At 44.8% G+C, this 24,183-nt stretch overlaps 1 protein-coding gene across 9 annotated transcripts in view; it reads left to right on the forward strand.

The window, feature by feature from the left end:
• The window catches only part of ARID1B (AT-rich interaction domain 1B), a 404,641-nt gene that overhangs the window by 47,488 nt on the left and 332,970 nt on the right, over positions 1–24,183 (forward strand). For 8 of the 9 annotated variants that reach the window (XM_053914215.1, XM_053914219.2, XM_053914216.2 and 5 more), the window contains exon 2: positions 4,962–5,156. The exons of the other annotated variant lie outside the window; for it this stretch is intronic. In XM_053914215.1, coding sequence (XP_053770190.1) covers positions 4,962–5,156 — 195 coding nt within the window. The remainder of the gene's footprint in view (positions 1–4,961; positions 5,157–24,183) is intronic. 9 annotated transcript variants of the gene reach the window in all.

Genomic DNA, 24,183 nt, shown 5'->3' on the forward strand with positions numbered 1-24,183 from the left:
ATAATTTTAGGACTGTATACATGTAACTACTCCCTAACTGTTGAGGAGTTGAAATTACATTTAGCCCTTTGAAGGCCCCCGCGAGGCCGATGTGGCCCCCGGTGAGAATGAGCTCGACGCCCCTGCTATGGAGGTGTGATTGCAGATGGAGAGTTAGGACGGCTCTTCTTTCTGCGCGTTTTCGTAATGCCTTTTCTTTAGTGTGTGGCTTCAGGAAGGGGGCGGAAACAATTGTGAAATGTTGTGTTCGTGGAGGAAACTACTAATATATATATAAACTATCTCCTTAACTTGATATTTAGGAGTAAATGCAGTTAGATGGATCTCTATTGTAAAAACATGTGTAGGCATAGGCTGAAAGACTGGTAGTGAAGGGTAAGTGTAAAAATGTCAAGTGTAGCTGAAGCATACTACAAGTGATTGGTTTTTTTAACTTGGATGACCTTTAAAAGGGTAGCTGGGTTCCCAGGCTAGCCTCTAGAAACCTTTTAAGCCTAGAGTATGGCCTAACTGTGCTACCTAAAGTATCTAGAATCTATATTCCATATCAGATTTAAAAAATCTGCATTGTACTCCTCCTTATTTATAGTCCTAGGGATGTGAAACCTTCTGAGGCCTTTGGAGGGTAGAGGCAGCAGTGGCAGCTCCCCAGAGGGAGATCCAGGAAAGGGTGTGTGTGTGTGTGTGTGTGTGTGTGTGTGTGTGTGTGTGTGTGTGTGAGAGAGAGAGAGAGAGAGAGAGAGAGAGAGAGAGAGAGAGACGACTTACAACTCATACTTCCATGTGGCTCTGTGAGAGAAGTATAATATATAACTCATACATACATGTGTGCATATGTGTATGATGGATAACCCATAGGTGTGTTAAGGGCTCTTTGAAAATGGGTGGTCCATATTGAGGCCTTGAAAGCACTTGTTTTATTTTATGTAATTGAAGTGCACAATGCAGCAGACGTGAAATGATATCTACAAAGGAAAAACAGGTTTGGGATAATGTATTGAGAAAAGTATTTGAGGGCTGTTCTTAATGTGAATGATGTCTCTGATACAGTATACACTGCATGTGAGAAATGACAATGGGGATACTTTGGAATGTATCAACAGAAGGGTAGTTGGCAGAAATAGAAAAATTTTAGCCCTGGCTGGTGTGGCTCAGTGGATTGAGTGCCAGCCTGTGAACCAAAGGGTCGGCAGTTTGATTCCCAGTCAGGGCACATGCCTGGGTTGCGGGCCAGGTCCCCAGTAGGGGGTGCGTGAGAGGCAACCACACATTGATGTTTCTCTCCCTCCATCTCTCTTTCTCTCCCCTTTCCCCTGTCTCTGAAAATAAATAAAGTCTTTAAAAAATTTTGTGCGGGGTTAGATGTGAATATGAGAAGTGAGTTGCCTTTTATGTGTTTGGAAAAGTCTTAGACTTGATTTGGTCTTTGGTTTCTTTCAGGAGATAACTTGCAAAAAAGCAGGGGTTGAGATCCTGCAGTTGTACATATTTTACGTTAAAAATAGCAAGAGTACCCAGGGGATGGGTTTGGATTGTGGGTGAATAATTAATAGTGGGCCAAAGGAGGGATGGTTAAAATTAAATAATTTGCACTATGTAAGTATCTGTTTTCATATCTGAAGTCTCACCGAAAGGTGTTTGATGCATTTTGAGGGGTACAGATAATCTGTATTTCATGTTTTCGGTTTTGAGAAGTCTCAGGGTTAAGCTAACATTTTTTGACACGGGTGCAAATTAAACTGAATTTTAAGTGGGACTGTGCGAGTTTGTGGCGGTGATGAAGCAGGTCCCGCAGGACAGTTTCAGCCGTTGGTTAGACGAGTTTGCTGTACTGTTACCTTGAGCGCTAAGATGGAGACATTCCAGGCGTTTTCCCATTTTAAGTTTCCGCTCTAATGTAGACAGTTTGGGCTGTGCAGTATTTAAAGTGAAGTAAGCAGACCTTCCCTGTGCCCTGGCTCATCCAGACTGAGTGTGAAGACAGGGCTGCCTCAGGGCCCTGTGTTGGAAATTTAGCCTGAAATCAGATGTACGTGGGGTGGTGGGCTAGCCATTTACTCTGTGGGGTTTGAAATCACCAGCTCAGCCCTGATTTTCACACTTTCCTAGAAAGTTTTATTTTACATTTTGCAACAAAGTGTGGAAAGTGATTATATTTTGCTTTTTTTAGGCATACATTCTAATTTAAATCATTCTGGGAAAATGTGACTCTTAGTCCTCGATTTTAGTTTTATGATATGTCTATCAACATATATGCTTGTATGTTGAAATGTGAAGTCATCACATGTGTAACATCAGCATGTTCCTTGAGCAGTTTCTGTCATTGTTAAGTCCACGCTTTTTCTGGACTGGTGAAAGTAACGAGAAAATTCCTTGGAATTGTGAATTTGGAGCAGAACTATTTGGCGTGCATGTGTTTTCATTCAGGTAGCTCAGTACCGGCAAACTCCCGGGAACCCCCAGGACTGAGCTCAGCTGTGTCGTCTGGGCAGGCTCTGTTAAACCCGTCCCCACATGCCCGTCCCAGGGCCTCGTGTGTGCGGTCAGGCCTCCCGCTTGGCATTGCAGTCTTCGTTTGGCCCCTCTCCTTCAGTGAGTCGTTCCCTTCTCCGGGACACCAACTGACACTCATTTTTATGCCTCCAGTGCCTGGCCAGTGCTCATGGTAGATATTCAGTTAACGTGGGGTGAATGGATTAATCACGTCATTAAAATGATCACCAGGGCAACCCCAAGAAGGAAGAAGGTCAAAGACTGACTTGGGTCTGGTGTAAGTGGGAGGCAGGCCTGGCAGTTCTGGCTTCCTCAACTGGGCTGCAGCCCTGGCTTCCCTCACTCACCTCCCCTGTGCGCCCCAGTTCCTGTCTCTCTCACTCCACCCTCCCCTTTGCCATGAGGCTGCCCTGGCCAAGGTCAGCAGCGACCTCCCAGTCATCCAGTGCAGCGACAGCTGCTAGCCCTCACCTGCTGCACACCTGGGCTGCCCGTGGCGTGCCTGTTCTGCTGCCGCACGTGACTCTCTCCTCTGCAGAACACCACACTTCCTAGAAAGAAGATCTGACTGCATTTCAGACTATTCTTTTGGTCTTTTGGTGGACTGACTTTTTTACCTTCTTCCTTAAAATATGGTGATATTTTTTTAGAACTGTCCTCCACCCATTATTCTCTTTCCACATATTCTTCCTGGATAAAATTGTAAGTTTTACATGTTTCCTGTTCATTAATTCATCCAGTATTTATTAAACATTTCCTATGGGCCACGAGCACTGTTTGACTTATGTCCCAGAGATATAAGAGTGAGTAAAACAGGAGAGGTCGCTGCCCTCCAGGATGACCGTCCCAAGGGTCATCTGTCCTCTGTGTGCCGACTCCCTTCATCCTTGTTCTGGCTCACAGCTGGCCACCCAGATGGAAACCACTGTGTCTCTTCCTTCCGGATGGTTTCACCTGCATTTCCGACAGGAACCTGAAATCTCACGTGAAGGATACTGAGGGCTCCCATTCCTGGGAGAGGGATGATCGGCTTCTCCTGCCCCTGCGTGCTCTGTCTCGAATGGTGTCTTATTGTCTGTTAAGGACCCTTGACTCTGCTCTTTTATCACTCAGTCTCCAAGTTGTGCTGCATTTCCGTCCTGTGACTTGAGGCTGGGCTCACTTGGTCCCCGCTGCTACCAGTTCAGGACCTTAGCTCACCTGCCTACTGTGGCTGCCCATCCTGGCTCCAGCCAAGCTGCCTGAGAGACCAGCCTCCCAAGAGGTGGATCTGACTGCAGCTCTCTCTTCATCCCCCAGGTACTATCTGAAGCCTTTTAAGTGACATGTAAAGCTCACCCTTACATGTCCTGGTTTCTGCCGGCTTCAGCGGCTTCTCTGCAAATTCCTGCTTTGTTTGGATCTAAACTGCTTGTGTTTCCGTACACACTCCAGGCAGCTCACCTCCCCCGGAGCCTGTGCTTTATGCTGTTTCTTCTGCTTTGTGGTATTCTACGCCCTGCCCCTCCCCATCTTGAACCTCGTTTCTTCCTATTTATCCTGAGAATCCTCAGTCCTTCCTGAGAGTTTCCACGAACTTGGTGTGAACAGAGTCTGGCACACAGTAGGGAGCAATATATAGTTTTGGAAGGAAGGACCTGCCCACCTGTTGGATGAATGCTACAGGCCTTTGTAGCTATGGGGGGGGGGTCTGCCCCACCCCTGCATTGCTCCTTTCAAGCGCTGGGAGAGTGAAAGCCAAGGCTCCAGTTCTGACTCTCCCGAATGGCCTTGGCCCTGAGGCCCATGGCTGACTCACTAAGCCAAAAATAAAACTTAAAGTCTAGTTTTGAACTGGTTATGTTTGGTAAGTTGCTTACTTACACAGGGAAGGTGGCTTGTGACTCATAGTCTGGGTGCTTATTCATTCATGGGCACTAGTGATCGTTGAAAATTTTCACCCTAGACATTCTGTATTATTTAAAGTCTATCCTTTCACTTTCTAATCAGCACTCGGAGGCATTAATGTTTGATAAGGACTTGCAGACTCAGGTCTAAAATAAAGTAGTTCTAAGAATACTTTGCAGTCCGAAAGTGTTCCTCACCACTCAGTATACTTTGCTTTATTCCTAGCAAGCTGAAGGAGCTGAGTGAGATTCAGTGTCACGCTCATTTCTGTGTGCACAACGGAATTGTAGATGCAAATGTTTTCTCTCTGCTCAGGATGCAGAATCTTTCCTTGTGTTCTTTACGTGGGATCCCTGTTCATTGTTAAAACCTTCCTAAAAGTAAAAAATAAAATGTCTTGTATTCATCTAGGTATTTTTCTTAATGTTTTTCTGGGTTTTTATTTGTCAGATCTTTGTTTTGTTTTTAATATTTCCAAAAGGATAGTTGTATTTTTAATGTATATGTCAGCATAACAAACTCTCTGCCTTTGTAATAAATACTGACATAATAAGCCTCCTTCTTCATCTGTTCCTTCACAGGGCAGCCCCATGGACCCCATGGTGATGAAGAGGCCTCAGTTGTATGGGATGGGCAGCAATCCTCATTCCCAGCCTCAGCAGAGCAGCCCTTACGCTGGAGGTTCCTACGGCGCCCCTGGCCCGCAGCGGTACCCTATGGGCGTCCAAGGCCGGACCCCGGGGGCCATGGGAGGAATGCAGTACCCACAGCAGCAGGTTTGTGCTCCTTGTTACTCCCCTCCACCCCTCCTCTCACTGGTGACAGCTTTGTCTTGTCTCTTTCGGTCCACCTAAGGTTAGTGTTGAGAGAATTAGGGGGCATTTCACTGACCTCCTGCTTTTTGAAAAATTTTCACAATTTTTTTCAAATAATCACAGGTATATATTTTCCCCCTTTCTTTTAAAGCACGATGTGAACAAAAAGCCTGTTTGGTGGAGGCCAGTGTAACCAGCAGCATCTGAAAGATGTAACACGTCAGCATTTTGCAACAAATTATATAGATCTTAGCCTCAAAGTGAACTTGGCTTTTAACTATTTCTGGTGTCAGACTGTGTCAGATTTTGAGCTGTACATAGACTTCCTAAGGCAGAGTTTTAAGTTATTTAAAGGTCTTTCTCATGAAGATAGCATCAACTTAAAAAGTGTTTTTTAGTTTTCCCAGAAATTATTTTGCATTTATTTCTCAACATATTATTTCTCCTATACCTCTTTTTAAAAAAAGATTTTATTTTTAGAGAGGGGGGAAGGGGAGGGAGAAAGACAGGGAAATATTAGTGCGAGAGAGAAACATCAATCTGTTACCTTTTGTACCGCTGCCTCTCTCATCCACGTCCCAGCCCGGGACCTAACTCTCAACCCAGGCAGGTGCCCTGACCGGGGATCAAACCCACCGCCTTTCACTTTGTGGTACGACGTGCAACCCACTGAGCCACACTGGTCAGGATTCTCCTGTAGCTTTTGAAACAGATTTCTGTATTTCATGTCAGAGGGTTTGATATGTACCTGTTCTCTTAGATTTTCACGTTTTCTGTTTTTACTTAAAACAAACAAGAAAGATGTTTCCCGTTCTCAAGACCCAGTATTTTTTCTAGAATCACATAGTTGGAGTTCCCTTAAATGACCGTCTACCTTCTAGCAACACTAAACCTACAGTCTCTTGGACGCTGGGGCGTATATCCTTGTCATGTTGGCCCGAGGAAGCGTGGAATTTGGAAAGGGCAGATTCAATTGTGACTGGGCAGGGTATTTTGTGACTAGGAACACCAGAAGGCTTCTTTATAAACTCCCACCCTTCAACCCCAGGGGCCGTGGGCTGGTGCCCGGGGCAGCCGACTGCCTCCACAGAGGAGTTTCCACAGTGTCCTGTACCCCGCACAGGGTTTCCCAGAACACCTCTCTGGAAATTCTTCCTCATGTTTGACCAGAAACCCTTTGTGGAAATAAAAACATCGGCTGGCACTTCTGTTCTCTCTCAGGTGATCAGAGAGTGCTTGACGTGCTACATGGCTGTGCAGTGAAAGTTCATGGAGAAGGTGCATCTCAGCCTTTTCTTTTCGAGACTGTGCGTTGTCTTTCCTCTCCACCTTGCTTCTCCAGTGGTGATGTCTTTACTTTCAGGCAGTTGTAGGGAGAGATAGAAGTAAGTTGGCCCTAGAGGCCTTGGTCTTGGTTCTTTGCACGGCCTTCGTAGCGTCGGCCGTAGGTCCTCATCCCTGTGTATGGAAGATTGGCCACTCGATAGTCCAGCAGTCGGCGGCAAACTTAATTGTCCTCTTAATCTTTCCCAACATCACTCCTTTCTTCCAGCAATATTTTACTATCTAGAGTAAAAATCTTTAATTGAGACTGCTAATTGTGAGACGGAGATAATTGGTAAAGGATTGAAAAGTAAGGGAAGAGTTACGATTTTCCTCCTCTAACTTTTTTTACTTTAAAGCTAACGTGCCCTTAGTTGAGGGGAAGAAGGGCCAGACAGCTAGCTGCTGATGGCCCCGCTCTGTCCAGTAGCTGATTTCATTTGGGAAGAGAGGAGAGGCAGAAAGGTGGCAAGAAGTAGCAGGTCCCGCAGAGAGCAGCAGTTGCTAGGGACTTCTTGTTTGTGCACTTCCCTCTCCACTGTATTCTCCAAAGGTGCGCTCCAGGTACGCTGCCGGATGCTCCTTTATCTTTTTGTCTGAATGCGTTCAAGTCTTCTTAGAAGTTTTTGACATTGGTTTAGTTTGCAGTCCCACAGTGGGACTCTGACAGTTGGAGCAGGTATGTGAAGGGTGAATACCTAGGGAGTTTTCCATTATTTTCTCTCCCGGACGTGTAAGGCTAAAAGCAGGGGATACATTACGGAGACCGAGGAGTAGCCTCAGTGCTCTTGGCTGTGTGGCTTCATTCTCTGCCTGCGGCTCTCAGGGACTTGCGAAACCCAGTAACTGTTACATGCGTTTGAAGGGACACATTGATGATTACCTACGAGGTATTGCAGCAAATTTTTAAAAAATGTTTTCTTCATAGTTGTATTTTTTCCCTTACCGTTATCCCCCTTACACCCGCTTCCACCTCCACCCATGCCCCCTGCCCCCACAATCGCCACGCTGTCGTCCGTGTCCGTGAGTCCTTTTTTTCCAGCAAGTTTTTAATTAAAACTTTAGATAAGGTATTTTACTGCTAACCAAAAGAAATGCCAGATTCTCAACACAGGTCTTCCTAATAACGAAAGGGAAAAGGCGTACCTGGGAAGGAACTGAGTGCCCTGGCTGTGAAATGTCCAACTTGCTTAAGTTCGTCATAACCGGCGGTTCTGAAAAAACCTTTGCTGCTTTTCCCCTTTTCATTAGTTAGAGTAGAGCCTCGAAATAGGCCGTTTTGTTGTGAAATCGAAAAGGCGAGCCCTGGCTGCACATGCCTGTTCGAGCGTGTGTAACATTTGAAAGGACACACTGTTTTTATCACAGCAAGTTCATGGGATCGGTTTGGTGTACCTTTGACATAGCAAAGAAGTCCAGGTTTGGGTAAAGGTCATTGGAACATATTTATTTTGTTAGTTTTAGACTGTGTTCATTGGTGAGGAGTTTTCAGGGAGTTGCTTTGTTTGTGACTTTTGGGGAATTACGAACTTGTCCCCAAAGTCCTGGCGCAGTGACGGGCTGCAGCATGTGTCAGTCTTCTCTCAGTATTGATGTACCGTGTTTTTCGGACTATGAGACGCCCTGCACCATAAGACACACCTAGGTTTTAGAGGAGGAAAATAGGGAAAAAAACAATCCCTCTCCCCCCCGCCCCCCCCATGAGCCAGGTGAGCTACGATCCGACTATAAGACACACCCCCATTTTCCTCCCAAATTGGGGGAGGGGTGCGTCTTAAGTCTGAAAAATACGGTAAGTGCCTGAGCCTTGTTGGACTCAGGGCTGCTAATGTTCTTCAGGGACAAAGTTGAAAGATGATGATGATGCCAAGCTTTTACTGAGTGGACATCACCACCTAGGCATGATTTTGCTTTGGACGGCCTCCAAAGCTTTCTGGTTTGGTTTGTGAACCTCTAATGAGCTGAATCCAGTTCATTTAATATTGCTCATATATTTCTGCAAAGGATTAAAATGTAGGAATTCAAGTTTGTAAATTAAGTTGCCCACTTACCAGCTGAGTGGTAAGTTATCTTTGGCTCAGGGTCGCAGTTTGATCCCTGGCTGGCATTCTGCTCTGTGACAGGAATTTCGAATGAGTTCTGTTAGAAAGAACTGCGGTGCTTATAGGACATCGAACATGGGTAGTATCAATGCTTGCATTTTGTCTCTGAGAGGCAGGAGGAGCTGGCCACTCAGTGATTCTTGATTTGTATGGTGATAGTTTTACTTTTGAAATGCACTTGTGACTGGGTCTTTGAAGCATGATGTGATAATAGTAAATCATTTTGGTATTTATTAACTAGATTGAACTAGATTTGTGGTCTTTCACTTGCTGATTCTCCCACACTATCATGTTTAGCAAATACATGGCTAACAGATTAGTTTTGCATGGTGCCCTAAAAACTAGTCTACTTGGTTTTTATGGAGCTGAGAGGGGAAATGCATGTTCACTGCCTCCGTGGAGAATGTTCTGCCTCTGGGCTCCTAGAATTCTACCCTGGGGGTGGTTAACAGAAAGAAGTACGCTGGTAGACTTCACCTAATGCAGAACTGCACCGAGGCTGTATAATTTCTAAGGGCACTAGATTCTGACTCTTAGCTTTTCGATTATTTTAAAAACAGACAGCAAGTTATCCTTTCCTGGATCAGAGAAACAAATGTTTTATTTCATTTTTCTTGTCCTTTGTGATCGTAAATGTATACATAGGCCTGTGTGGCTTGCCTTAAATGAAATAGCACCCAGGAGAACAAGGCTGTAGAAACAAAGGTATATTTATTTGTGTTGAGCAGATTCTGTAATCTGAGATTTTTCTTGAGTTACTAGGGTTGTCGGGTCGATATTTTACCTATCCTACCTTGTTGCAGATGTTCGTATAATCTGCTGCCTGCTGGCATAAAACCAGGGAAAGGGAAAGAGGGAAAAGTGAGAGATTTAAGTTCATGAGTGCTTTTCTAATGGGAAAAGATGACTTTTTTAGTTTTTAAAAACACATCTGTATTGGGAAGACCTTTACAACAACAAGAACGTGGAATATAATTGTTGTTTTGAAAGATGGCGTGGTAAAATTACATAGAAACTTATTTTTGATAAGGTAATATCTGCACTTACCACTTTAAATCTAAGTAAAATGGAATTAAAAAAAGTTTCTTTTGAAACATTTTAAGAATCAATAGGTATTTTTATTGGCCTTTAATTTATCTTTTATACCCTTTGGATATGTTTATTTTGCTGTATTTTGTGTAAAATATTTATTTCAGAACATAAGCATTTTATTTGGTGCCATCTTAACAGCCAAAATACTTCTTTTAATGCAAATATGTATTTTGGCAGCAGCTGTTTCTAAAAGGAGACAGTCATTACTATCGTTTGGCTAAAATAAATGTCTTTGGGGGGTATTGAGGCAAGTTTTAGGATCTCCCCCCTGTTACTTTCATAACTGGAACTGCGTTTTCATCCAGATTGAACAGTGTCTCTGAAAAGTAAGGGTGAGTGGGGCGGGAGGGCTGCCCAAGTTCAGGGTCTGTCGACACGAGGTATTTGTCCGGCCTCGGTCTCCGAGTCCCGCATGGGAGTCTGATGGTCAGGGCCTAATTTTCGTTTTCTCTGAAGAGAGCTTAGGCGTCCTATTTTTAAGGAGCATGGTTGGGTGTGACAGGACGAGAAAGGAAAGCTGGACGATGTAATGGAAAGGAACGGGCGCCTCGTGTCTGTTTTACACGCAGACTTTGTTTTTTGATGGTTTGTGTTCACTTAAAGATGCTCACCTATACTCGCATGCACACACGCTCACTTGCACACATGAGCACAAAACAACTTCTGTGTGGCAGCGGCATCAAAGTGTAATGAAGTATATCTGTGTATGTATCTAGATAACATATTAAATGTGTTTTACCTGGGTACAGATATACATACACGTAACACGGCAATACAATGAAGGTGAATATTTTGGCCATTAAAATAGTGAATGCTGTGAGGTTTCACTCACTGGTAATTTACACTGTTTTTACATATGCACGCTCTCTACTAAGAGACTTAGAGCCAGCTGCTTTGCTTGTACACCTGAAATGTTTGGAGTCCTTTCAGAGGATGCAGATTTGTATAAATAATGGCCTTTTGTTGGCCACATTTTGTCTTGATTTCCTTGGTTGTTCTTCCTCAGTGAACATGAAGGTATTTATGGTTTACCAACAAAATACATTCACACCTCACATCTCAGCTTCCAAGTAGGCAGCAGATGCTACTGCTTCTGATGCCAAAGTTCCCTGTAGATGGAGTTCAGTACCAAGAAAATGTTTTTGAAAAGATTTGTAGATATGGTAATTTTTACTGGCTCCTTAAAATTTAAATTTCTGGAATACTTAACTAGTTGTTAAATTGGATTTAAACATTTTAAGGCAGTCGATGTCACATTCCTAGCAGAGGTGTATTAAAAGAGATCACATTTCAAGTTAAATATAAAGTTTAAAAACTTTAGCCTTTTTCCTAAAAATTAACCTTTTTTTAAAAAAAAAGTGAGAAAATGTGAGATAATTTCTGTTTTAGTTTGGAAACTTTTTTTATATTAGGAAGTCTATATATATGTATAGGTGAACATTAACATTGTTTTAGATATTCTAATTATGTTCAGGGTACGGTGCTTATTCTCTGCTGGTAGCTAATACTATTTTTTTTCATTTACATATGAATTCTATGTGTTTTACATATATAGACTTTGAACCTAAAATATCTGTTAAGCTTTTCTGTTGTTTTTGAGATATTAATCTCAAGTATGTTTTAGGTAGCATTAGAATTACTTGAGTATATATTTTTAAATTCTTTTTTTTGAAAGATTTTATTTATTTATTTTCAGAGAGAGGGGAAGGGAGGGAGAAAGAGTGGGAGAGAAACATTGATCAGTTGCCTCTTCTGCACCCCTAGCTGTACCTGGCCTGCAACCCCAGCATGTATCCTGACTGGGAATTGAACCTGTGACCTTTCAATTCATAGGCCAGTGCTCAACCCATGAGCCACACAAGCTGGGGCTTCTTGAGTAAATTTTAAATAAATTTGATTTATTTGCTTTTACCAAAGAAATAGGAAATATGGTATTGTGTTAAAATTTAAATAATTCAAGTAAAGCTAACAGTTGATACCGGTAAAGTCAACCAACCATATTCCCTCAGTGCTCCTTGAAAAACAAACAAAAATCCCAGGAGATAAATTGAACGTTCAAGTGACAGAGTGGCGTATCTTAGGCCCGTGGTTGTCAGGCTTTGCTCAATGTTAGAGCCTCCTGAGGTGCTTCACAAACGCCAGGGACAGATGCCCATATCAATGGTGCCTGGGTGTGAGGGCCCCTGCTGCCGTTCTCTGAGCTGCACAGGTGACTCCCCTGTGCACCTGGGATTAACAGTCAGGTACCAGAGGCAGATCAGTAAGGCAGAACCTGAGAGCAAGTTCCTGACCAAACACTATGTTGCACCCCTGGCAGCTTGTTCTGGGCCCTCCCCAGGGAGCCAGAAACTTGCCTCGGCCCCAAAGTGCCCGGGACCAGGAGTTGGGACAGTTTAGTCCTTGCCGATTAGTACGTAACCCTTGTGCGACAGTGGGAAAGTCTGGACCTCGCTGCTGCTCTGCCAATGGAAGGAATCGGACTACAAGATCTCCTAGCTTGGGTTTTTTTTCTTTAAAATAACAGCAAGTTAATGTCTTTTCATTTTAGTTTTATATTGTAGATTGTGTCATTTTGGACAGTCTTCTGAAATTTATGGATTGATGCCTGACAGTTTGTATTAATACAACTGCTAACCCAATTTCTTTAAAATTCTTTCTAAGAGGGAAAGAGCTATATCTTCTTCGAAGATTAGCAGGTTGTTGTAATTTAGTGCAATACGTTACTTTCTAACTTTTAATTTTATTAATTTTAAAGTGAAAGTTTTCTCTGAACTCTTGGTGTATGTTAGACCTGTAGGATGTAGTCTGTCCACTTTAGGATGTAGCATCTTCCTACTGAGATGCTAACTCTTCTTGGAGTTACAAAAGGCAGCAAAGAGAGATCGGGCAATTACTTACTCATTTCACACATTGTTGCCTTCTGAGTGGTTGAAAAAGAAGTGGACGCTGCAGGACATTGGGATCCGCTGTGTACAAGGAGTTCTGAATACAAAGAAGGTTTAGGATTTACGTTCTGTGCCGTCAATTTCACTCCTTTAACCCCCGTGGATGGGAGTTGGATGGCGCTCGCTCTCTCTTTTATTTAAAACAAGTTTTTTAAAGGGTAAAGGTAGCTTTTTTCTTTTATGTTAGTTAGTAGATGGAAGTTAAATTCTTTATGGTAAAAAGTTCTTTGTGGCAGTTGGCTTATTTATATATGCAACACATTTATTAAGGCCATTTGTCCTTATAATTTTGAGAAGTAACTTTAAATGTTAAATGGTAGTTGTGAATGAAATTAGAAGAACACTTCAGCAGAGAGGGAGACGAGGAAGAAGACACGTGGGAGGATGAGGGGAAAAGGGAGGAAGCAGTCTCGCTTCTCTCAGTGGCCACGTGGACAGCCTCACCCATGTGGGGGGGCTTGATCAGTTTGGGTTTCTTTGGCTTCAGGTGGAACTCCCCCCGTGGGGCCAGCAGGTGTTGGACATTCCCTGGAAACCCTAAGGCTGAGACTGGAGAGTGGTCAGTGGGTCACGTGTAACGTGAATATCCCTTGCCTGCTAACAGCCCCAAACCAAAATTTTGTCATCGACTGCACCACCAGGAATTACTCCAGGAAGAAGTATGCTTACCCTAGAAAACAGACCGTAGTCTAAAGAATTAAGCAAATTAGTCTCTCTTTATAGGTATTGAATTATTAAGAAAATACTTAAAAAAAAAAACCGGTCAAATTAGTGAACTCGGCTCTTCAGGTTTAGTCAAAGGTCCATGTCAAGTTATCTAAATCTTCAGACATTCAGAAACAAAGAGTAAGAGCGGTATCAATAGCAGAAAATGAAAGTAGAAATAAAAGGCAACAAGCTGTCATTGCTGAGGTTGTCAGTTTCACTCACCGGTCTGGAGACAGACAGAAGCCCACTGGGCGGCCGCAGCAGCCGGGCCCAGGCAGGGCACCCCCTCTGAGCTGCCTCCGAAAGTTCCCCAGCACCACACGTTAGGCTCACCTGTGCCTTCACCACCAGCCTCATCACTGCTTCCAGAGAGAACTGAAGCAAAGGGTCAGAGTAACTGTTGGCCTGTGGGCTGGATGACCTCAGAATATTCCCTGAGAAGGTCAGCCGAAAAGGAGATTTCTTTTCTTTCAATTGCTATATTAAATTTTCCCATAAGATTTTCAGATATCCCAATAATCTAGATATTTTAAGCGTTCTATGTCTTTGGAGGGTCTCCTCAGTGTTGTATCTGCAGGGCTTCATGCAGATACAAGATTTTCTTTCCCTACTTCCTCCTTGTAAGTCCTGTGCCTTTTGTCACGGGTCTGGGAGATGAGAAAATCTTGTTCCTCAGTAGTTGGCCAAATTTTCGTAGTTGGGAGAGAAAAGGAAAGACCACATTCCTTTCCAAGTCCCCAGGGCGGCCAGGGAGAACAGCCTGCCTTCTCACTGGCGTCTCTGGCTGAGCTGTAGAATGAGTGGTGACCTGGTGACATCATGGGCTCTGTCTTCACGACCTCAGGTGTGTTGCAGCCCCCCTTACTCCACACACGCAGCAGGTCGTGCGGGTCATAACGTACAGAGTGGAGAGGGAAGCAGAAGGACCAGAGACTCGTCTGCTGTTGCCAGAGGCCTCAGGAAACGGGCAGGGAGCAACGTGCAGGATTCCAAATCAAAGGCAGCTGTGGTCGGTCTGCCCGAGAATTTGAGTCATCGAACGTCTCTTAGCTGCAAGGGGCTGCGCGTTGAGCTCTGAATTCTAGAATGTGGAGGCAGGGCTTTTCGGTTATAAGTCTTTGTAGAGAACACAGAATTATTCTTGATGGTTCCAAAGTTGTTCTTGTGTAAAAATTTTTCTCCCCCACCTCTCCACCTGCATTTTCAGTAAGTGGCAGCTCCGCCTGTTGCTGCCACAGGCCAGAGTTCAGTCACCCTTTTGTCCTGCTGCCTTTCCATCTGCTAGTCCCATGGCCTCTTCCTTCAAAATACATCCAGAAACTGAGTGCTTCTCCCCACCTGGATGGACCCTGGGGCCCAGCCCCACCGCCTCCCCTTTGGGCCACCACCGTGGACTCCCGACATTTGCCGCCCCACAGTCTGCTTCAGCAGAGCAGCCAGAATGGGCCTGTCAGAGGGCCCTGGCACTGCTCTTGTGACTTCCCACCTCACTCCCAGTCCCCGGGCTCACTCCTGCCTCGCCCCCCAATGCCCTCTCCTCCCTCTGGGTCTTCGTGTGTGTTCTTCCTTCTGCCTGAAAGGCTCTCGCCAGGTCTTTGCAGAGCTTGCTTTCTCACTCCTAGGTTTCCCTCACCTGTGGATTTCAGATGCCTTCTCTGACTCAAGTAGAATCGCCCATGCCCGCCCCCCACTCTGTTTTATTTGCTCCACAGCACCCACCCCCTGAGGGGCGCTCCTACTGGGGCGGCAGCTGCAGGCCGCAGGGACGCGGTCTGGCCCCACTGTGGTCCATCCAGAGCCACGCATGGCACTCCACAAACAGAGGGAGGGAAGAGTGCGCAGACTCGTGGGCTGGCCGGTGAACCGTGGCGCCACGCAGGCAGTCCCAGTGCTTCAGTGGCGTGTCTGCCACCCGCGCAGCCACCTCTTTCATCGTTTCCAGTTGAACTCTCGTGCCTGGCGCCCCCTCTGGTCTGGTAGGAAACCTGCTGACAGCCACTTGGCCTTACTTGTAACCCTGCTTTTAGTGTCCTCGGGAATTTCTGCCGAGAGAGCGTCGTTGCCCATTTCAGCGTGTGGATCGCTCGGGGCCGGTGTTCCTTCTCTCCGATCCTAACCCCACTGAATAATTGGAGGCAGCTGCCACTTCCCTTCATGGCTGGTGACGTTCCCTGAATTCTCTCGTGTTGAGTGAGGTACACTGAGTAGGGGAGGTGAGCAGCGTTCTAGAATCCAGATCCTAGCTGGATGGGATCTGGCCGAAGTGTGATGCTGGCTCTGATCTTCGTCCTGGTCCTGGTCCTTGGACAGCGCTTGCAGAGGGAGACTTCTCGGGCAGTCAGCATGGCGGTTATGGAAAACACATGTTTTTCTGGAGGCGCTTACAGCCAGAGGGGAGAGGATCCCTTCTGAGCGGCGGTGGGGAGCTCTGCCCTGATGGGGGAGGCTGGGGTTGTGAAACGGACCTAAAGCCCTCTGGTGTGGAAATGTTTTACATCCATACTCACCCTGGACTTGTGTAAAAGCTGGTGTTTGTTTTTGGGGAGACGACCTGAAATGTGACATTTTAGTTCTCCATAAGTGAAGCTGGTGAGTCAAACCCACTCTTCTTGGCAGACATTATTTTTACGTGCTTCATGGGGCCAGAGCGCCTCTAGAAAGCCCCGCCGTTAGCAAGGGTGCATTGCAGACAGACTGGGAATGGTGGCACTAAGCTGCGCTGCGCCATCACTTGTTTGCGGAGGTCACGGCTACGCCTGTAATGAACGTGACACCTGGGTGGAAAGAAATGTGACTCAGATCGAGTGAAAAAAATTGCCATGTGCTTTATTCTAGTAAAAGGTTGTGATAGATCAGTAATCTTTAGTTTTCAGAAACTGCAGGACTTGGTGCCTCGGCATAGATGTTGCCTCACCGTCTTCCCCCGTTTGCTCGTTTGTGAGAGGTGAGAGATTGTCACTGGATGATGATGGTAGCCACAATTGTGGTACCAGGTGTTACACTGGGAACTTGTACATGACTGTCTCAAGCCTTGTCACGCTTCCGTCAATATTTATCTTCATTTTATGAGCAATAGTAGTGCTTACTGAGGGCTTATGCTGTGTCAGGCACTGCTTTACTGCCTTTACAGGGATTAACTCAGCCCTCACGAGGGCCTTCCGAAGTAGGTGTTAGGGTCCTTAGTTTACAGATGAGGAAACTGAGGCAAGGGGGGTTAAACCGGGTTAATCAGAGCCAAGACCCCAGATCCTTGGTGCCACTGAACCCTATGATTCTGGTGAAACTGGAATGTGTCTCATCACTGAGACTAGAATTCACTTGAGTTTTTTGAATAATAAGGCTGATGATAATTAAGGTGGCCTCATTTTGACATTGCACATCAGCTTCATGGGAAGTCCTCTGTGACCTTTACTAAGTTCAAAACTGAACGTTACTTACTGTGTCTACCGCACTTCGAATCAGAGCAGTTATTTTTATCGAGATGAAATACAACAAAATTAACCATTTTAAAGTGTGCACTTCGGTGACATTTAGTACCTTCGCAGTGTTGTGCAGCCGTCACTTCTGTCCTGTCCTGAGTCACTCTCACCACCCCAAAGGAGGCTGCTGTGCCCACTAAGCACTCACTTCCTGTTTCCGCCTCCCCAGCCCCTGGCAACCGCTAATCCACCTTTTTTCTCTGTGGATTTATCCGTTTGGACATTTCATATAAGTGGAATCTCAATATATGACCTTTTGTGTTGGTCTCCTTTACTTAACATACTGTTTCCAAGCATGTACGGTGCTTCATATCTCAGTTTTTGGCTCAGCATTGCTCCATAACATGGATAGACCACACTTTGTGTGTCCGTTCATCTGCGATGGGCATTTGGGGTCGTTTCCACTTTTTTAGCTAATGTGAATTAGTGCTGTTGTCAACATTTGTGTGAGAATTGTTCGGATATCTGTTTTCATTTCTTTTGGGTGTATACCTAGGGGTGGAATTGCTAGGCCATTTGGTGATTTTTATTGAACTCTTTAAGGAGCTGCCAAACTGGTTTCCACGGCAGAGGTACCATTTTACATCAGAATTACAGGATTTTAGCATTGGTCTGGTATGTACTGGTGGGAAGTTCTGTGAAGTGCCAGGGCATCCTACCGAACTTGGTCCTTCCATATATCACCTCATGCAGTTCTCACCAAATCTGTGCCAGTGGGAAGACCGAGCAGGTAGGTAGCTTGCCTGAGCTCATCCAAGCAGTGGGAGAGAATTCTCTTCTTCCTTCCGGTAGTGCAGGCTTGAAGACCCCTGCCCAGTGTTTTTCAGTGTGAGCCACACGTCCTGCTGGGGCTAGCAAGACCGTTAAAGAACGTGGAATCATGTGGTAAGAATTCTCTTACATTTTGTCTTTCCTATGAACTCAAGTATGCTCTAACACTATCCTCACACTTCACGGCCCCTCCTATGCTCTCCCGTTTTCTAAAGAACAGGTTCAGTCTAACAGCCTTGGGCAGGCGTCTGTACCCAGTTAGAATGTAACCATACTATAGTACGTTCATAGAATTTATTTTTGTGATTATATTCTATTCATGGTAAGTAATACTGGTTTTCTATTTATGGTAGTAAATACGAAGTTTTCTTTTAAAGTAAAATTAATGGAAGTTACTCACTTTAAAAAAACAGTTCATCCCGTGAGTTGAGTTTACTCACTTCTAGTCTAACTGTGATGCTGCAAGTCTGCCCTGTGTTCTATACTGTACGAGTCACGGGAATGCAGAGATGACACAGCCAGGTCTTTGTTCCCAAGATGCTCTGCAGAGAGCTCGGGTGACGGTTTGAAGTCAGTGCAGGTACTGATGTTCACCCTGGAGCTCTGGCAACGTGGAGGGATACTTCCTGAGGTGGATGGGAAGAGAAAAGTAGGGGAGGTGTTGGAATGTATGTGTGAATACAGGTTGATTCTAATTATGGCAGATCTCTGCTGAATTTTAAAAATTGGTCTTTTGGGTTCAGGTAAATACCAGTATCTCATACATCCATTTGATTTGATGTTATTTTATTTTATTTTTTTATCCTCACCTGAGGACATGCTTACTCATTTTAGAGCAAGGTGAGGGAGAGAAACATCTGTGTGAAAGAGAAACATCGATCGTTGCCTTTTACACGCCCCCTGACCTGGACTGAATCGTAACCCAGGCATGTGCCCTGACCGGGAATCAAACCCGGGACCTTTCCATTTACAGAATGATACTCCAACCAGCTGTGCCACACCAGCCAGGGCTTTTGGTTTGTTAAATTAAGAAACTGTTATTGAGGTCTTTAATGGTTCATTCACTGTAGGGACCTCAGAGTACACTCATGGAATTACACGCACGTACTATATTTTGCCTTGTATAATGCACGTCCATGTTTTGTACACATTGTACGTGGGATTATTATACCTATGGAATGTAGTCATTATACCCATGTGTAATGCGTATCCTTATTTTTCCCTCAGAAATTTGGGCAAGAAAGTGCACATTATACATGGCAACATACGGTCGGTAGGTACTTAGAAGATGGTGTGCCGGGCGCTGCAGAGAGGACTTGGGGTGTGTGTGCGCTGGAACATTACAGCTGCATGGGGTCGGGGAGCGGGCTTTCCGGAATGAGTGACATCAGACCTGCATCCTGGAGTAGGGGCGTCCTGGGTCTGGGAGGAGAAAGTGGGGGTGCTTTTCAATTCAGTTAGGCTTTTAAAGGTTTACAGAAATTTTCACATTTTAAGTTTGCACAAGCATAGAATCTAGCTTTTTTATTTTTTTCTTCTTGCACCTCCAAATATTTCTTTCATCTCTGGCCATTAGAGTGCTGTGATGGGTGAGTTCAGAAAGCAGCAGGGCTCCTGGATCTTACCTGATTTTTAAGAGAAACTGTCTCTCCATACTAGGCGCCCAGAGTGGAAAACATCACTCATCCCGTCATGTGTCGGAGGGGCAGATGGGTGGTGTGTCTGTGAACACTGTTCTTGTAAGCCGGCCTGTTAGGGAGGGCCCGTGATTGCTGGTAGGCTCATTGTCTTCCGCCTCAGAGAGGACGCAGCCCTGTGCCTCGCACAGCACCGCCTCCGTGGCAGTTATGTTTGCACGAAGGACAGATACTTGCTGTTGCGACCTGCGTTGCTCATGACTTTCGCTTTTAGAAATAGGAACCTGCCAAAAACCTAAAGTAATATTCAGACAGCATAGTTAACACGCCGAACTTTTATTCTGGCGTGTTTAATGAGGTGAGTGAGGATGTGGAAATATGTAGAAAGAAGTTAAATTTTGAGTAAAAACTTAGACATTGTTTATTTTCCTCCTCAAATGAACTTACTGGTTGACTTTTATGTTTGTCTCTGACCTCTCCTTTAATAAATGGGAATGTAAAGAAAAAGCACCTCTTACCACTTTTTCTGATTATTGCCAGTTTTATCTGTTGTTATTGCTCCTGATAACACGTTTTAGGGCATCTTTTCTTATACAAAGTTGCATACATTTGCTCTATATCTTTTAAGTTAAAAAGGAAAAGTTAATGTTCTTGCTTCTGTTAATCAGATCTATTAAATTCACTATATGTGATCAAGCTTTTCTCTTCCTTCATGTTTCCCCTTGCAGTATTTCATTTTTGAAGCATTTTTAGTAGGAGTCATTCATTGTTCTTACATTAATGGCAAACGTACGACTGGCATTGTATGATTATTAAAAATTCATTACTTGAAAGTCCAGAGCCAGACATGAATCAAGTCAATGATTTCCTTTAAAGGTAAAGAGGCGAAGGGCGATTTACTTTGTTTTAAGTTGATTACCTTACTCTGATTCTAATGAGAAAGAAACATCACAAATTCGAGTGAACACTAGTGGTTCACTTGCCGTTGGGAAAACTGAACGTGAGTATATGTTTTGATTGCTTTGTCAGGTGTGCACGCTTTTAAACACCCCAACAGGTAACGTATGGTTGCAACATCCAGCAAATTAATTAGAAGATCCTATTTAAGCAGACGCCCGTGTCACTATTAGGAAACTTTCCCGTTGCATAGTTTGGCTCTGGTGCATGGACGGACCAAGGGGTCTGGTCCGTCTGATTGGCCCAACACAACCTTCTGATGAGTTTTTATCTCACTCATTCTGAAGGATCTTTCCTCTTCCTATTTAAAAAAGATTGCGTGCTGTGAAAACGTCACAGGTTTAAATTTAATGGTGGTTGGACATTTGGCTGCAGGTGAGCAGTGGTAAGGGGGGTCTGCGGTGGGACCCTTACTTGGCCTGAAGGACTTGTCACTGAGAGGCCCGGTCTGCTGGAGGGGGCACCCGCTCTGAAAAGTACACAACGCTTCTTCAAGTGCGTCTGCAGTTTGGAAACGGTTTTATGAGGCTGCTTGTGAAAAATACCAAGTTGAACTTCATCTCTCCTGGCCCATGAGTCCTATTCCCTAGAAGCATTTGTTTCCAACTCTTAGTGGGTTATTCTGGTACTTAAGTCCATATTTCTAAATGACATGATTATGTGGCTAGTTTTCAGTTTTCAAACTTAGACTCTATTGGCTCCACTATGTAAAAGTTAACTCTTTATGCTGCCCTGCCGTGGCGTTCTGTTTCCCTTTCTTGTCCTGTTAGATCATAAATTAAGGTTAAGTCCATATTCCGTGTTTACCTTAATAGGATTGAATGAAATTACCGTCTATAGTGGAGACTTTAACTGTGGGTGATTTCCTTAATACACAGTTTTGTGTTGTTCTGGAGTTGATAACTGCCTCCTGGTTTTACTTTTGAAAAACAGATGTATCACCAGTTTACCCTTTCCGCTGACACAGTGGTGCAGCTCCTCTCAGTGAGGTGGGGCCCAGCAGTCAGACTCTGGGGAGTCTCTCTCCTGCTCGCTCATAGATGCCCAGTATCTTTTGAATAGCCTTTCTGTGTCTGGGGACATGCCCACATTTCAGAGTTCTGCCTCCACAGTTTAGAATTCAGAACTCAAATTCCTGGCCTCCCTGGCAGCTCGGAGGCATTCCCGTGACTCCAGGTCTTTCAGATGGACCCCCCACAGCCGACTTGTACTGGAAGGAAGCGTGTTGCCTGTTGCTCCTCTCCGCGTGTCTGTGGCTGAAGCGGCAGTGTTTGCGTCCCTCTGTGATCAGAACTGGAGTCCTGTGCCTCCTTCCCCGGTCTGTGCTTTATTACTCTCACGGCCTGCTGCCCATGTGCTAAAACTTCCCTTCGCCTTCGTTCTTGGCATTATTTGGTCCTGAACCTCAATTTTCTGCATCCATGCCTCTGTCTTTAGTTATTTCCTCATTCTGGTGGGACCTATTCTCCACTAACGTCCTAGGAAGGGTGCAGGAGAGGGAAGTTTCCCTGCGTGTCAGAAAGATGCTGTTTCTAGCATCATACTCGATCGGTTGTTGGCAGAGTATGCGCCCGGAATTCTGGATGGGACGTGATTTTCTCTCGGAAGCGAGTGCTTGTTGCTCTCTAAGCTCGAGCGTTTCTGTTGAGAAGTCCAGTACCTCAGCCTTTATAGGTCCCTGTTTTAGTCTCTGGGAGAGGCTTTCTATTTCTCTGATATCTAAAATATTGATGAACCTTGGAGTTGATTTTTAAAATTTATTTTATTTATTGATTTTTAAAATTACCCATCCAGTGTGGAACTCAGTTCTGGGAATTTTTTGAAGGGGGGAGGGGCATCATATTTTTTGATAATTTCCTCATTTTGATTTTCTTTGCTCTTCTGTTTTGAATTCTTATTACTTAGAAATCCTAGGTTCATTCTTTACTTTTTAACCCTTGTCTCCTTTTTTAAAAAAATCTTTTTGGTAGATAGTTTGTTTTTCAGCTATTTTGGTGAATTTTTACTTTCTGTTTTCGTAGTATCACTTTTCCCAGGTATGGTTTTATCTGCTAAATTCTCTCTCTTGCTTTTACACCATCTTATTCTTATTTCATGGGTACTGTCGCTTACCTCCCTGAAGGTCATCTCAGGGTCTTACTTTCGAAGGTTTGCTCTGTAGTGCTCCTTGTCTCTCTCCCCTTTGAGTTCAGCTGTCTTTCCCTTTCTCTGTTCTTCCTGTGGGAGGCTGTCTTGAAATGCGTAGTGATCGCTGGTTTTCTCTTGACACGTATCAGTGAGGTGCATGTGACCCCAAAGCTAAGGACTGTGTTACCTGGACAGGTGTGTCTGCAGGTGGGCCTGGGTGACGGGGAGGAAGATAGGCCACTGTGTCTGGGACCCTCAAAGTCGTTCTCTACACCCCCCTTCCCAATCAAGTCATCCACAGAGGAAGTGAGGGCCTCTGGAGGCTGTATGTGAGTATATATGTGTTTATTTGTACTTCCATGTAATCCTGTTTTCCATGGACTCGCTCTACGGCCACCCTCTCCAAATGGAAATCCTCTGGACTTCTGACTGGATTGGAGTGAGGATTGGGGGGGAGGGGGCACTTCTGGATTACTCCTCACTGATATTTCACCCAGCCCCTGCCATTCTCTCATTCCTGAGTCTTTGGGGTTTCAAACTGTAATTAGCTTGCTTCTTATCCTCTCACTTAGAACAAATTAAAACTTTAATTATCACTTGTCTATCAGCTATTTTCCTTCCAAAAAATTTTTGACCTCTTATTTGCTGTTACCTCCTGTTTTCTTTGTTCTTGTGGGTTTATACTTAAAAATAATTCCTTTACTATCAAGAAATTCCCCCCCTTCTTCTTCTTCTTCTTTCTCTTCCTCTTCTTCTTCTTCTTCTTCTTCACTTTTATTCTATGAGGGAGTAGGGATAAACATAAGCTTTTAATCTGAAATGTTTCCTGGAAGTCTTAACAAAGACATCTTCAATAAAGCAGTTTTTCTAACCAACCTGTTGCCTATTACAGGGATTTCACAGTGTGCTCCCTGGGTACCTGAGCCTTTCCAGGGGCTCAAGGCGTTTGCGGACTAAGCATGAGTCTGTGAGTAGGCGCACGGGGTAGCACAGCTGCGGAGCTCTCTGTCAGGCAGGGTGCCTGGCCCCAGGGGGCTGTGTGGGGCGGGGTGGCCTTGTTTAGGTTAGCTGGGAAAGGCCGCCTGGAACGCAGGAAGTGTTGCCGGGGAAGTGAGCTCCCCCGCTGTGTGTCGGACAGGGACGGGTCAGAAGCTGGGAGGCCAGTATGGCTCTCTTACGGTCCATAGGAGAATCAGTGCCCAGAGTAGGGCAGCTGAGGGGAGAGGCCAGTCAAGAGGAATGGTAGGGAGGAAAAAAAGTGCTTTGGAGGTGGGTAGGGAGGAAAAAAAGTGCTTTGGAGGTGATTGCGTGTGAGAGCAGACATTTTAGTGACATTTGGGTCAAAGATGATCCTACTGTTTTAAATTGCAAGGATACGCTGGATGTGAACACATTCTGTAAGAAAGTTGTTAATGCAGGTCTCTAAGTAGATAACAGTCTTCTGGCTGCCTTTTGCTTTTAGGATAATAAAAGGGCACATTAAATAAAATATTTTAAGCTTATATTTCATCAGAAAAGAAATTTCTGACTGCGGAGAACAGGGGCAGTCCCTCGCCCCAACCTCCCGAAAGCCACTAAGTGAGCCAGTGAGAGAGAAGCAGCTGTGCGTGAAGCCCCACCCGCCTGCCCCCCTGCCCTCCCTTGCCCTGACGCTGTGCAGTTCTGTTTTCAAAATTGAGGGAATCATGACAAAGACTGGAGAACCTTGAGGACTCAAAAAGACATGAAATGGTGTTCATTTAAGGCAGACATTTTTACTGATGTCTGTGTTTACATGAAATTTTTAACAATGAGGGAAGAACTAAAAGAACGGTCTCATTAATCCTTACTTAGCCAGAGAATCACGT

This window comes from Desmodus rotundus, chromosome 11 (genome assembly GCF_022682495.2).
Source record: "Desmodus rotundus isolate HL8 chromosome 11, HLdesRot8A.1, whole genome shotgun sequence".
Taxonomy (NCBI): domain Eukaryota; kingdom Metazoa; phylum Chordata; class Mammalia; order Chiroptera; family Phyllostomidae; genus Desmodus; species Desmodus rotundus.